Source organism: Caretta caretta, chromosome 2, assembly GCF_965140235.1.
Source record: "Caretta caretta isolate rCarCar2 chromosome 2, rCarCar1.hap1, whole genome shotgun sequence".
NCBI lineage: Eukaryota > Metazoa > Chordata > Testudines > Cheloniidae > Caretta > Caretta caretta.
In genome coordinates, this window is record NC_134207.1 from 43,959,169 (window position 1) to 43,975,247 (window position 16,079).

Genomic DNA, 16,079 nt, shown 5'->3' on the forward strand with positions numbered 1-16,079 from the left:
CTGCCACTATGTCAAAAAGCGATGGATAAGCACATTAACGAGATGCTTTTGTTAACTCAATCAGTCGTGAAAGAATTAAATGTTGATATTTCAATCATCATTCGTCTTCAGAGTTAAAATCCTATTGAGATTAATAGGAGCAGTTCACAGGGTATCTCTGAGCTAGCTGTCTGCACACTCAGTCAATTGTCAAACAACACTGTTTACACTCCGTTTAAACTGAGTTTCTATTCAGGTCACATTTTAAAGATTCTTTGCAAATTAAGGATCTAGAGTCATTTAAAATCAAAATTTAAAAGACAATTATTTAGGAACATTAAAAAAATGACAATTATAGAGTTATTATAACTGCATTTTACACAGGGCACAGCTTTTAGATTGTGGTAGTAGGACCTCTCTGATCATCTAGTCTCATATTTTTTTCATTTGCTTTTAACCCTGTCTGAAGGGCAGACCCCAGGGCATCTCTTGAGTTGTCTCCCTCTTTTTTGGTGGAAGGACTATCAACTTTTCCCAAGGAATTCTATCCTTGTCCTTTAGATACTCTACTAATCAAGCTATTTACTGACAGTTTTTAAACCAGTACAGATAATTTAATGTTTAACCAATGAAGAGACATTTGCTCTATAAAAATTATTATGGCTTGGTACAGAATATATATACATATATATATATATATATATATATACACATCTATATTTATGCTTTGTGAAGATACACGTTGGAAAGCAACAAGAGAAACTGGCTGCGGATTGATACATTTTCTGGAGCGATATATACTCATGCTCCTTTGGATCGAGAAGTAGAACATGAATACAAAGTACAAGTCACTGCAACAGAAGAAAGTAAGCAATGAAACCACTATGTTTGTTTTCCAAGGCTACATGCACAGCTAACAGCAAGACCTTGACTTTGTCTGATAAAGCTATAGAAGCTGCACTATTAAATTATTTTTGCTGCATCTTGCTGTTTATGCTTGGGAGGATATATTCGTTTAGGAATGACTTTCTGTAAAATGAAACTTCAGATTATTGATAATATGGATTAGGGCTGTCAAATGATTTAAAAATAATCTCAATTAATCGTGAGATAAAAAAAGTTGCAATTAATTGCAGTTTTAATCACACTGTTAAACTACAATAGAATACCAATTTTAAATTTATTAGAAATATTTTAGTTTTTCTACATTTTCAAATATATTGATTTCAATTACAACACAGAATACAAAGTGTTAAGTGCTCACTTTATATTACTATTTTGATTACAAATATTTGCACTGTAAAAAAGATATAAAAAATAGTGCAAGATACAAGTTGAAGCATGTAAGGGAATGTGAATGTTTGGCATATCTGTCTCGTAAATACTGTGAAGGAGCAAGGCCAGATGGCTATAGAAAAGTAGTGGGAGATAGATATATTAGCTCCAGGCTAAACAAATCCCTGGTACCAGGATAAGTGAAATGGCAGCTGCTCCAGGTCAATTAAGACACCTGGGGCCAATTAAGAACTTTCCAGAAGGCAGGGAGAAGGCTAGGTTGATTGGGACACCTGAAGCCAATCAGGGGCTGGCTGAAACTAGTTAAAAGCCTCCCAGTTAGTCAGGTGGGTGTGCATGTCAGGAGCTGTGGGAGGAAGTTGCGCTGTTGGAGAGGCTGAGTAGTACACACCATATCAGGCACAAGGAAGGAGGCCCTGAGGTAAGGGTGAAGTGGAGCTTGAGGAAGTGAGGGCTGCTGTGGGGGAAGTAGCCCAGGGAATTGTACATGTCATGTTTCTAAAAGGTCAGCTACCATAGCTGATACTATTAGGGTTCCTGGGCTGGAGCCCGGATTAGTGGGTGGGCCTGGGCTCCCCCCCCCAACCTTTTCCCCCTGATTAATCACTGAGACTGGGAAACAACAGAGACTATGCAAGGAAGGATAGCTTCTCCTCACCTCCCTCGCTGGCTTATGATGAAAATGGCTCAGTAGACTGTGACCCTTGTCTCTAGAGAGAGAAGGGTTACGTGCAGAGTCACAGTGAGCCTCTGAGGCTAGCAAAATCCGCCAGGAAACACGGGCCCATGGAGGCAAGGACAGAGCTTTGTGACAATACCTTGCAACACCGACTACAACAGTGCCATGCAAATGCCTATTCTGACTTTCAGATGACATTGTAAATAAGTAGCAGGCAGTTTTATCTCCCATAAATGTAAACAAACTTATCTGTCTTAGCAATTGGTTGAACAAGAAGTAGGACCGAGTGGACTTGTAGGCTCTAAAGTTTTGCATTGTTTTGTTTTTGAGTGCAGTTATGTGGAAAAAATAATAATTCTACATTTGTAAGTTTCACTTTCATGATAAAGGGATTGCACTACAGTACTTGTATGAGGTGAACTGAAAAATAGTATTTCTTTTGTTTATACCGGCAGGGGGATTTAATTTTGCCACCTACACTGCTAACAAGGATGGCTAACAAGACTGGGATGTATTTGGGTTGAAATCTGTCTTTTAAGGCATAAACCCAGGTTTCCCTAACTAACTTGAACACAACAACAATTACTTAACATTTAATACTGTCCATTGTTTTTGACATATCAAAAGAACAGTTGACATTACTGGGGAAAGAGAAGGTCTTAGATGAAGAACTAGATTGGGGCTGCTGTTGCTGGGATGTGCAAAGAAAGGCAACCACATCTTGCCTTTTGCCTGCTCACACAGGGAATAGCCAAAAGGCTGGGGCTTGTGTTCACTTAACATAAAAGGCTGGAGTTCCCTGCTCCAAAGAGGGCTTGCTGGATATGGTGGCTTAATATATCTCCTCTTTCACCAGTTAGCACTCAGAAGCCAGCACTAGTCAGTCAGAAGTGGCAGCTAGTGTTACTTTTTAAAAAGTGTAGGGGTGTGTGTGATCCCCCCTCCCCAGCACTTTAAAAAAAGTGACACTAGTTGCCACTTCTGACTGACTACACCCGCTCAGTCCCTCCAGAGACTCATTGCCTCTGTATTCTACAGACGGAGTAGCTCCGGCACCTGCCTCTCTCATGTTGCACCACCACACCCACTCTCTTCAAGGCCACTGCAGCTTCAAAAGCAACAACCCAGCCCCAAGCGACTGTGAATTTGAAGTCCACGACCTGAAGTATAATTTTGCACTGTTTTAAATTCTACAGATAAAAAATCTCAGAGCTCCACAGCAGTCTTCAAGCTATTCATAAAAGATGTGAATGATAATCCTCCCCGGCTAACAAAGGGTAATCATCTATTCTTCTGCCATCCGCTCCATGAAGGAGCAAGAGCAGAGATCCAGGCCACTGATGATGATCAACAACTATATCCTCCAGAATTCAATTTTTCTCTTGGAGGCAGTGAAAATATAAAGAGTGACTGGGAAATTTCTAGAATAGATGGTAAGTTTTTCAATCATATTGAAAATGTAGCATGTACATGCATTTATTGTGTATATTTAAGAAATGGTTGGATTCCTGTTTCATTCTGACCTTTGTGTTATATATTGTACATTGAAATATTTAGGTGTGTTGAGAAAGTAATATATATTTGAGTACATGATTATTGCAACACTTTAGATTGTTGTATTTGGCTTTATTTTTCATTGATAAAACCCATTTGTAAGAGATGATGCTTTTATTTAGTGTGCTAGCAAACTGGGATTTTTCTCACAAGAAGAGAGAAGAAACACATGTGACTCAAAGTGCTGTGGGAATCTACTTCAATATAAACAGTATAAAACCATTTTTGATATAGAAACAGAGCAGCTAGAGTAAACTGTGCATTAGATACTTTTCCCAGGACATTGCATTTTAATATTTTGATGTTGGATGTGGCAATGTGCAAAATCTGACTACAGATTTACGGTATGTATTGTAGCTAGAATGTTTTGTGAAGGCTTCCCCACTATACTGGCTTAGTTTGCATACATCAGAGGAGTGGCCTGTCCTGCTAGGTGACCTTGGGGACACTTTTTAGGAAAGCCTGCCATGTTAGATTATCATGGGGTGTAATGCGAGGATGGTTGGTTTAGATATTCTGAAATGATTGCACGAGTGTGGAATTCCTTCTGAATATAAGAAGTGGTGTATTGTAGAAGTTAAGATGCAGAAGGCACTGGGTGAGAGTCTATGGATTGCAGGAGATCAGATGAGATGATCATAAAAGTCCCTATGTGGTTTTGCAGGGGGCAGAATAGACTACATGTAAGAATTCCATGAGCATCTGATTCCTTCTCATACATCCACCTCTCCTCCCTCCAGCCTGTCCATACCCGGCTTCTGCCCCACCCCTGGCCTGTCCTAGAATATCCCCCGTGCCTGGGGTCCCTGCAGAGGTGGCAGAGAGCCGATGGAGGCAGCTAAGTGCCAGACACAAAGGCTGTCTGCACCTGGAGTTATTCCCTGGGGGGCCCTTGCATCTTCCCTAGAGCCCCTTTACTGCAGCTTGAATGGATTGGGGAACCATTACATCTTAAAAAAAAAAAAGGAAAAAGAAAGACCTGGGCAGTAGGGCATCTGCAGGGGGAGGTGGTGTTCAGTGAAACTGAGCACGTTTTACAGTCCCTCATTGTCCTGATAAAAGAAAAGGAGTACTTGTGGCACCTTAGAGACTAACCAATTTATTTGAGCATGAACTTTCGTGAGCTACAGCTCACTTCATCGGATGCATACCGTGGAAACTGCAGTAGACATTATATACACACAGAGATCATGAAACAATACCCCCTCCCACCCAACTGTCCTGCTGGTAATAGCTTATCTAAAATGATCATCAAGGTGGGCCATTTCCTGCACAAATCCAGGTTCTCTCACCCCCTCACCCCCCTCCAAAAACCACACACACAAACTCAATCTCCTGCTGGTAATAGCTTATCCAAAGTGACCACTCTCCCTACAATGTGCATGATAATCAAGGTGGGCCATTTCCAGCATAAATCCAGCATAAATCCAGGTTTTCTCACCCCCCCACCCCCATACACACACAAACTCACTCTCCTGCTGGTAATAGCTCATCCAAAGTGACCACTCTCCCTACAATGTGCATGGTAATCAAGGTAGGTCATTTCCAGCACAGATCCAGGCTTTCTCACCCCCCCACCCCGGGGGGAACACACACACACATAAACTCACTCTCCTGCTGGCAATAGCTCATCCAAACTGACCACTCTCCAAGTTTAACCAGAACGTCTGGGGGGGGGGGAGGTGTAGGAAAAAGCAAGGGGAAATAGGCTACCTTGCATATTGACTTAGCCACTCCCAGTCTCTATTTAAGCCTAAATTAATAGTATCCAATTTGCAAATGAATTCCAATTCAGCAGTTTCTCGCTGGAGTCTGGATTTGAAGTTTTTTTGTTGTAAGATAGTGACCTTCATGTCGGTGATTGCGTGACCAGAGAGATTGAAGTGTTCTCCGACTGGTTTATGAATGTCATAATTCTTGACATCTGATTTGTGTCCATTTATTCTTTTACGTAGAGACTGTCCAGTGGTGGATGTGCAGGTGAACGAGCCTCTGATAGTGTGGCTGATGTTATTAGGCCCTGTGATGGTGTCCCCTGAATAGATATGTGGGCACAGTTGGCAACGGGCTTTGTTGCAAGGATAGGTTCCTGGGCTAGTGGTTCTGTTGTGTGGTATGTGGTTGTTGGTGAGTATTTGCTTCAGGTTGCGGGGCTGTCTGTAGGCAAGGACTGGCCTGTCTCCCAAGATTTGTGAGAGTGTTGGGTCATCCTTCAGGATAGGTTGTAGATCCTTAATAATGCGTTGGAGGGGTTTTAGTTGGGGGCTGAAGGTGACGGCTAGTGGCGTTCTGTTATTTTCTTTGTTAGGCCTGTCCTGTAATAGGTGACTTCTGGGAACTCTTCTGGCTCTATCAATCTGTTTCTTCACTTCCGCAGGTGGGTATTGTAGTTGTAAGAAAGCTTGATAGAGATCTTGTAGGTGTTTGTCTCTGTCTGAGGGGTTGGAGCAAATGCGGTTGTATCGCAGAGCTTGGCTGTAGACGATGGATCGTGTGGTGTGGTCAGGGTGAAAGCTGGAGGCATGTAGGTAGGAATAGCGGTCAGTAGGTTTCCGGTATAGGGTGGTGTTTATGTGACCATTGTTTATTAGCACTGTAGTGTCCAGGAAGTGGATCTCTTGTGTGGACTGGACCAGGCTACGGTTGATGGTGGGATGGAAATTGTTGAAATCATGGTGGAATTCCTCAAGGGCTTCTTTTCCATGGGTCCAGATGATGAAGATGTCATCAATATAGCGCAAGTAGAGTAGGGGCTTTAGGGGACGAGAGCTGAGGAAGCGTTGTTCTAAATCAGCCATAAAAATGTTGGCATACTGTGGGTCCATTCGGGTACCCATAGCAGTGCCGCTGCTCTGAAACCTGTCATTGTCCTGATGTGTATGTCCTGTTCCATGTTGACAGGCACCCACGCTTACCTTTCCCCAAAGCACACTAATCTAGAGGAGAAAAATTATAGCATTCCATTAACAATTAACGACAACGGAAAACCACCCCGGGAAGGAAACCTGAATCTTCAAGGTATGTTACACACACAGCACTTATGGGGCTGGTTTACAGAAAACGGCAATATTCATGGACAGTTCTGTCGGGCTGATAAACGATTCCACTAATCTTATGACATTTGTCTTTGACTGCAGTAAACGTTTGCCGGTGTACAGATGAGAAGAGATGTTTTATAGAAGTAGAAAACCATTCTGGGATGCCAAGCACAGGCATGGCAGTTGGTATTCTTCTTGGAGTATTGATATCCATCGGTAGGTGATATTTCTTAGAGACATGATTACTTTAACTTCTCAGTTTAACATTATTCATTGTTTTAACTCCTGTGGGACACCAACATTTATGGTGCCAACAAGCATGATTGTAAAGTTAGATTGTATTGCACAGGATCTTATTCAGCTAGGCATGAGCTGATGGAATGAAGGCAAACAGATGTATACCTTTTCCCCCAAAACAAGACAGAATGCTTTTGAGTATTCTTTTAATAAGCTTAAGTACAAAAGGAGTAGGGATGACAGACTGATGAGATCCAGTCTCCTCCTCTCCCCTCTCCCCCCACCAATCCTGCCCAGTAAGTAAATAAACAAAAGAATTCAGAGCACAGTCTGTGATTTTTGGATGGCATAGCTACAGTCAGCAGACTGTGACTCAGATTTAGAGAGGGTGAAAATATCAAAAAGCTGAAATTAAATAAAATGTAGACATCATATCCGAAGGGATCAAACTTAGAAGATGATATAAAAAGAAGTTATGTCAGCTTTCAATTACCTCAGTTACACAGGAAAAAAGAATGGCCACCAGAAAACAAGTTTTCTGCCCTGCAACTAGGAAAGGGAAACCAAGATTTTGTGATGATACTTGGTGTGGAATTCACAAGCCTCTGGAAGAAGAAAAACTACCTATGACTATAATTTGGTCCTTAGAAGATGGAAGAGGGAAAGGGGATATAGTGTGATTCAAAGAAAGCTAAGAGAATGGAAAAAGCCAGGATCAGAGTTTGTGGTTGCCAGAGAAAGCCTTTACATCAGATCTATGTTCAAACCTCTGAAATCACGATTTCCCTGTAATACCTTCATCCAACCTCTCATTTAATATGAACTAGAGACAAAACGTACCATAGGAAAATTAGATTAACAGGAATAGCAAAACATGACTCCTAGTACTAAGGACTTGATCCCACATCACTGCCTTACTTGAAATTTCTATTCGCTGTTGGTTTGCCAGAAAACTCAGTGAAGACATTTTGTCCAGCTCTATGCTAGCCTACTTTAAAGAGGCCAGTGAAAGTAAGTTGTAAAAAAAACCTGTATACGACTCATGATTTTAAAAATAAACTACTGTGCCAAACATACAGCTTCACTTTCACACATATAAAGGACTTTTTCCCCTTTGAATCAGGAGCAAGAACCATAGCCACTCAGACAGATTTAGCGGGGGGTTCAGAGCTGGGCAATGAAAAGACTTTCATGTGTAGAGAGATTGAAAAGATTAGGACTGTTCAGTGCAGAGTGGAGACTAATAAGAGGTGACATAGTAAAGACGTACAGAGTAATAAATGGTATACAGAGGATAACTCAGCCACTCATATGCTTTCTCAGAAGAGAAGAAGAAGGGACATTCACTGAAAATAAAAACAATAAATTTAAGACTGTTAAAAAGGAAAAAAATTTACATGGTGCAATAATTGCCACAAAATATCATTGAGCCCAAGGGCTTAGTACAATTTTAGAAAGAGACTGAACATTTATATTGATAATGAGAACATCTACAGTTATACTGGATAGGATAAGAAAAATGATAAGGGATAAAACCCCTCATGCCTCAGGCCATAAAATAACCTCTAACTGAAGGGGATTAAGGAAGAAACCTCCCACATCAGAGAAGCAACTGAACCAGAAGTCTGGTCCAGTTTGGTAATTCCTATATCCCTAAAATCCATTTAGTTCCAATTAGGGATGGGAAAGTATTGTGAATAGTTGTATATTAATGAAGATTAATCCCTTGCTGAAATACTTTAAGAATGTTTTAAAATTTCCTTTATTAGGCCATGATTTTTCTTCTCTTCCAGGTTTTATTGTAGGAGGCATATTTCTCAGACTGAAATACAAGAAAATGAAAGGACTTAAAAGAAATGCAGCTAAGCCATCTGAACTGAAAACATTAACATAATCATTGTTTATTTTATTAGGGGAACAAATGACTTTTGTAACTCAGACCTCCCATAAATGTATTTTCAGAAACTCTTGACACAAACATGTATATGCAGGGTCCCCCTGTTCCCCACTTTTATTAGATATTAAGATTTAGTTATAAAATCTATATACAATGTACAGTGGCAGCCATTAATAAAAATATCAGCCCTTGCCAGGAGTTAACGTGTGCTGGTACCAAAAAGCTGTGATCCCAGAAAGACTTATAGTCCTGTTAGTGTGGAAACTATTAGTAAATACTGACTGCTCTATATTCTTAGAGAAAGTTTTCATTTTCCTACAATTCTCTTTTCAACAACAAGTTAACAGAGTGTCAATCAATGTGCAGAGAGTGTGTAATTAAATGAAGTCCTACACTAAATTTAGGGGTCTCCCACAAAGTGGGAGGGATCCCTTGACAATAAATTTAACTGCTACCCAAAGCTAGCTATGCCTGGAGATATTCTGACTTGGACCACACCTGCTTGTATTATTACATTATTCTTGTAAATTTAGGACAAAGAATTACTGTGACTCACCAATAAGTTAAGCAACCTAGGCTAGTGAAATAGTAGGTATTTTAATTTTCCCTTTATTGCGTGTATCCACTGGGATAGTCTATATTGTTTGTGTAAGCACCATTGTCCTCCTTTAGTGTTCCAAGAAGAACAAAAAAGAAAGATGTTTAAAGACTGTACAAATTGGTTGATGTGCTACTGTATTATAATATTGCAAATAACTTCTGGCTCTGTGCACATTAGATAGTAATTATATGTTCTCCCAAGGGATTTATTGCCTGTCCATGAAACAAGGATAGAAAACCAACGCTGCTGGCAGGGTTTAACACAAAACTTTCCATAAAAGAGACCTGAAATGGTAACTTGCCAGGAGCCAGTGGGCTGTACTTAATTCATGCCTGATTATATCATGATGGGGTAATTGCATTCTGGGACTTATCATATCTGTTTAGTGTACCTATGCATTGAAGATGTCTACGCCTGCGAGCTATATCTTAGATTTCAATGAACTCCATTTGGCCCGTAGGTCTCATTCTGGGAAGAAAATACAATTGGTTTAAAAAACAGACTTATATTGATGCATTATTTGGTGGTACGCTAATGAAGGGTTGTTTGTTTTTTTGAGCAGGGAATAAAAACTTACAAATTATGCACTTATGTCCCAAATTTGAAAGGCTATGTTCTTTTGAAAGGGAGGTAGGGGATGTGGGAGGGTGGGTGTTTACGTAGCAATTTTTTGGTCACGTTTGTATAATGTACAGATCTGGAAGGAAAGGAACATTACTCTGATAGCATTGCATTAAAATATGTTTTCCTAGAGTACTGCCAATAAAAACGTTGCTTTTGGCCTTCAGCCATGTCTCACCACATCACATTGTCCAGCTGCTGAAGGTTGGAGAGCTTTGGTTGTTTGCTGTGGGGGTTATTTCATCTGCTGAAGTATTTTATGATGGGAAGAACAGTCCATTGTGTTTGATAACTGTGACACTAAATTACGTGAGAGGGTGCAATGTTAGGGATGAGTGTATTTATATTTTTATAAATAAAATAAATTATTAGGAACTAAAGACCACCACTGTATTTGTATATACCAATGTGGTTCTATCTCAAGAGAAAATATGCAAAAGTTCCATTTTGTTTTAACTTCTGTTTTAGTTTCACTCAGTCAGACTGTCTCCCATTTAGGACACCTCACTTTTCTGTAGGAAGGTAAATACGCTCTGTGGTTCACCTGTATTCACCCCAGCCAGAAGACATTATACTGTATTATTGAGTTTGACACTATGAGCCTGATTCTACATTTCTTGTGCTCTGTCACAGAGTTCTTACCTCATCCTATAGAGATGCAGCCGCTGTCTCAGTTTCCTCACCTCCTTTGAGTAATTTACCTTGCTCTCTGCAAAGCTTCCCTCCCAGCTGTGGATAGTTTGGCCTTCAGGACAAATTAAAACGTCTGCTTGTTCTAAGGTAAGGAAAAGTCCACAAGAGAACACCACCATTCCATATCTTAATCCTTCAGTGCAGGGACCTCACAAAGTCTTTCATCCTCCCTGGGCCACAGCCCTGTCTTCAAGGTCTGTGAGACCTCCACCTCCTCCCCTCAACAAGGGTTCACCCTTCTTGCAACTAGTGGTCTACAAACAATCCTTTGCACTTGGTTGCAGGGGTCTCAGCAAAACCACTTCTATGTGGCACTATTAAAGCACAGAACAGCCTGTGCCCTCTCCCTACCAGGGGCTCCAACACTGAGGCCCAAAACACTAAAGTTGCTAGCATCTCGAGCCTCAGAGGTTTCTGCTTTACTTGTCCCTCAGGGCTACTTCCCATGCTTGTTGGCCTGTCTCTTAAGCCTTCTCCCCAATCCTTCAACAGGTTTCTTCAGCTCAGCCCTTCCCAAGCTCCTTCATGGGCTCACTCTCTGCTGAGAACTCTATTGCAGCTCTCGGCCCATACTTAGCCCTGGCAGAAGTTTGCTGCCAGAGAATAGGATCTGTTCCTTTTTGAGTCTGTATTGAGGAAGGCAAGTGAACTTTATTAACCTCTCTTCCCAACATGCTTTGCTATCAATCTACAGTGCCTGGGTCCTTCTGGGAACTGCCATTGTAAGACCAGCACAGCCTGACACATGCTCAGTGCCGCAGGGCTCATGCTCTCTGCCTATTCCTTACTGTGGAAACAAAGTCTGTGCAGACTGCATCTAGGGTAAAAAATCCTGCTGGGAGCAGGGAAACTGAGGCATGGCGGAAAGATGCTTTGTATCAGACCTCTGCTGGGAGAAGGAAACCTGAGGGTGGTAAAGAATACTGCTAAACTCATGATACCTGCCAGAGGGTGTGAAAATCCCCACGGGGGTGTGAAACAATCACTTGGGGAAGATGGAAAAGGGGGGAAGGTTCTTCTTAATGTATGGTTTCACGGTGGTCAATCAAGATGTAATTGATCCCAGTGAGGAGGAAGCGCAACTCACCTCTCTCCAGGAGTATGAAGAAGGGGACTGGTCTTGGGAGAAAATAGGGAGATTCAACCTCGCCCCAGGACAGGGACCACTCATCTCCCAGAAGCACTGCAGTGCCAAGATCCACCCTGCAGAGGGACCAGTCTCTCGTGGACACCCCTACCAGTCAGAAGTATTGAAGTGACAAAAGCATAAGCGGGCCCAGGCATTCTGCCCATACTTACTCTGCCCCTTTGTCATAAAACTGTGTATTGGTACGTGTGTGTATGTGTATATATAATCAGTGCAAGTGTTTACTGACTGAATGTATGAATTTGAATTAATCAGTAATTGCAGATACTCTGTCTAGAAGTGGGATTACAGAACATCTCTGGGGTACTTGGCATGTATCCCTGCTCTGTTCTTTTTTGAGGGGGAGGAATGTGGAGAATCTGTACGTACAACTTATGACTTCTGTTTGATCTTGGGGGCTCTTTACATTTATCTGTGTCAGACTGCAGGCTCCATTTTGGATGTGCGGGTCTTTACCTTCTCTCTCCTGTTACCACCATGCTGGACTGGCATTCCGAAGGCTGATGGCAAAGGGCTGACAATAGAGGGCCAATGATAATGTCCCATTGAAACTGAATCACTCTAAACAATAGGCTGACTCCTACCCAGGAGAACTGGTTTCTCAGGGGAGTGGTCACCGAGCATCAAAGTCTGGGATCACCTGAAGAGGCTGATATGGGAGCCACCTGTTCGAGGGGCTAAAAGTTTTAAAAGGAGTCACAGGGGAAAGACACAAAAGAAGTTTTGGGCAGGAGAGGGGAAGAGGATGCATTCGCCAAGGTCAGAGAACGCAAACTGGGGGTGGGTGGGAGGAAGAATCCATGTTTCAGAACATAAGACGTGCACTGCAGCAGAAGGACCCTGCATGGCCTTAGAGGACCCTGGACCCCAGCCCAAAGAACACTCCAGAGTGGTGAAGAAACTGAGGCAGGAAAAAGCATGTAGAGTTTATTATTATTGTATACGTCTGCATATTTCTCGTGCAATTAAGTAAAGAGCAATGGTTTTAGAATCATGTGCAAAGTCTGTGTGTGTTGTGTTACACTATTCACATGGCCCTTGAAGTGGTAAACTATGGGCCCTCAGCACCTTTTCAGCCGGAGTTCTGCAAAAGTGTGTGTTTAAACTACAGAGGAAGACTGAAGAGTCAACACAGACTCCAGGGGTTTGGTAATGGGTAGCATGGTCGCAGTTCTCAGGAGGGGGCGCTAGGCAGAGGGTTGCAGCCCAAGAGTGTGCCTATGGATCTCAAAGACAGAAGTATAACACTTTCTCAGAGTGCTCAGGACTGTGAGTCACCTTGTTACCTCTAAAAGAAAAGGAGTACTTGTGGCACCTTAGAGACTAACAAATTTATTTGAGCATAAGCTTTTGTGAGCTACAGCTCACTTCATCGGATGCATTCAGTGGAAAATACAGTGGGGAGATTTTATATACACAGAGAACATGAAACAATGGGTGTTATCATACACACTGTAACAAGAGTGATCAGGTAAGGTGAGATATTACCAGCAGGATAGTGGCGGGGGGAAAAAACCTTTTGTAGTGATAATCAAGGTGGGCCATTTCCAGCAGTTGACAAGAACATCTGAGGAACATCCAGGCGGGCGGGGGGAAATAAACATGGGGAAATAGTTTTACTTTGTGTAATGACACATCCACTCCCAGGATTTATTCAAGCCTAAGTTAATTGTATCCAGTTTGCAAATTAAATCTAATTCAGCAGTCTCTCGTTGGAGTCTGTTTTTGAAGTTTTTTTTCCTTGCAACAAAGCCCATTGCCAACTGTGTCCACATATCTATTCAGGGGACACCATCATAGGGCCTAATCACATCAGCCACACTATCAGAGGCTCGTTCACCGGCACATCTACCAATGTGATAGATGCCATCATGTGCCAGCAATGCCCCTCTGCCATGTACATTGGCCAAACTGGACAGTCTCTACATAAAAGAATAAATGGACACAAATCAGACATCAAGAATTATAACATTCAAAAACCAGTCGGAGAACACTTCAATCTCTTTGATCACTTGATTACAGACCTAAAAGTGGCAATTCTTCAACAAAAAAAACCTTCAAAAACAGACTCCAATGAGAGACTGCTGAATTGGAATTAATTTGCAAAGTGGATACAGTTAACTTGAATGAAGACTGGGAGTGGATGGGTCATTACACAAAGTAAAACTATTTCCCCATGTTTATTCCCCCCCTTACTGTTCCTCACACGTTCTTGTCAACTGCTGGAAATAGCCCACCTTGATTATCACTACAAAAAGTCTCCCCCTGTTCCCCTCTCTCCTGCTGGTAATAGCTCACCTTACCTGATCACTCTCGTTACAGTGTGTATGGTAATACCCATTGTTTCATGTTATCTGTGTATATAAAATCGCCCCACTGTATTTTCCACTGCATGCATCTGATGAAGTGAGCTGTAGCTCACGAAAGCTTATGCTCAAATAAATTTGTTAGTCTCCAAGTTGCCACAAGTACTCCTTTTCTTTTTGCGGATACAGACTAACACGGCTGCTACTCTGAAATCAGCAAGGATAGTGGTTACTAATAAAACAAAAGTATATCACTCTTCTAAAAGACTAAATATATAACTTTAGCAGGCTACATTTCTCTAGCTAAAGCAGTTTTCTCACCCTCAAAGTCTTTCTGCAGAACTTGCTGGTTTTCAATCACAGCCATAATCCATAATAGTTGCAAATCACTCCCTCTCACTAAGGGTATGTCTACACTACGAAATTAGGTCGAATTTATAGAAGTCGGTGTTTTAGAAATCGGTTTTATATATTCGAGTGTGTGTGTCCCCACAGAAAATGCTCTAAGTGCATTAAGTGCATTAACTCGGCGGAGCGCTTCCACAGTACCGAGGCAAGCGTCGACTTCCGGAGCATTGCACTGTGGGTAGCTATCCCACAGTTCCCGCAGTCTCCGCTGCCCATTGGAATTCTGGGTTGAGATCCCAATGCCTGATGGGGCTAAAACATTGTCGCGGGTGGTTCTGGGTACATATCGTCAGCCCCCCCGTTCCCTCCCTCCCCCCGTGAAAGCAAGGGCAGACAATCATTTCGCGCCTTTTTTCCTGAGTTACCTGTGCAGACGCCATACCATGGCAAGCATGGAGCCCGCTCAGGTAACCGTCACCCTATGTCTCCTGGGTGCTGGCAGACGCGGTACGGCATTGCTACACAGTAGCAGCAACCCCTTGCCTTGTGGCAGCAGATGGTACAGTACGACTGGTAGCCGTCATCGTCATGTCTGAGGTGCTCCTGGTCGCCTCTGTGAGGTCGATCAGGAGCGCCTGGGCAGACATGGGCACAGGGACTAAATTTAGAGTGACTTGACCAGGTCATTCTCTTTAGTCCTGCAGTCAGTCCTATTGAACCGTCTTATGGTGAGCGGGCAGGCGATACGGACTGCTAGCAGTCGTACTGTACCATCTTCTGCCGAGCAGCCATGAGATGTGGATGGCATGCAGTCCTTCTGCACCGTCTGCTGCCAGCCAAAGATGTAAAAGATAGATGGAGTGGATCAAAACAAGAAATAGACCAGATTTGTTTTGTACTCATTTGCTTCCCCCCCTCCCCTGTCTAGGGGACTCATTCTTCTAGATCACACTGCAGTCACTTACAGAGAAGGTGCAGCGAGGTAAATCTAGCCATGTATCAATCAGAGGCCAGGCTAACCTTCTTGTTCCAATAAGGACAATAACTTAGGTGCACCATTTCTTATTGGAACCCTCCATGAAGTCCTGCCTGAAATACTCCTTGATGTAAAGCCACCCCCTTTGTTGATTTTAGCTCCCTGAAGCCAACCCTGTAAGCGCCCCTCCCAGCATCAGAGCAATGGCAAACAATCGGGCATCTGAGAGTGCTGTCCAGAGCAGTCACAATGGAGCACTCTGATGGGGCTAAAACATTGTCGCGGGTGGTTCTGGGTACGTATCGTCAGGCCCCCGTTCCCTCCCTCTCTCCGTGAAAGCAAGGGCAGACAATCATTTCGCGCCTTTTTTCCTGAGTTACCTGTGCAGACGCCATACCACAGCAAGCATGGAGCCTGCTCAGGTAACCGTCACCCTATGTCTCCTGGGTGCCGGCAGACGCGGTACGGCTTTGCTGCACAGTAGCAGCAACCCATTGCCTTCTGGCAGCAGACGGTGCAATATGATTGGTAGTCATCCTCGTCGTGTCCGAGGTGCTCCTGGCCACGTCGGCTGGGAGCGCCTGGGCAGACACGGGCGCAGGGACTAAATTTGGAGTGACTTGACCAGGTCATTCTCTTTAGTCCTGCAGTCAGTCCTATTGAACCGTCTTATGGTGAGTGGGCAGGCGATACGGACTGCTAGCAGT

At 42.8% G+C, this 16,079-nt stretch overlaps 1 protein-coding gene across 1 annotated transcript in view; it reads left to right on the plus strand.

Annotated features, from left to right (window-relative positions):
* Nucleotides 1-9,872, plus strand: part of CDH17 (cadherin 17) — a 40,851-nt gene extending 30,979 nt beyond the window's left edge. The window contains exons 13-17 of the mRNA XM_048841222.2: nucleotides 715-845; nucleotides 3,151-3,387; nucleotides 6,410-6,526; nucleotides 6,646-6,762; nucleotides 8,577-9,872. Coding sequence (XP_048697179.2) covers nucleotides 715-845; nucleotides 3,151-3,387; nucleotides 6,410-6,526; nucleotides 6,646-6,762; nucleotides 8,577-8,677 — 703 coding nt within the window. The 3' untranslated portion in view covers nucleotides 8,678-9,872. The remainder of the gene's footprint in view (nucleotides 1-714; nucleotides 846-3,150; nucleotides 3,388-6,409; nucleotides 6,527-6,645; nucleotides 6,763-8,576) is intronic.
* Nucleotides 9,873-16,079: the final 6,207 nt, after the last annotated feature.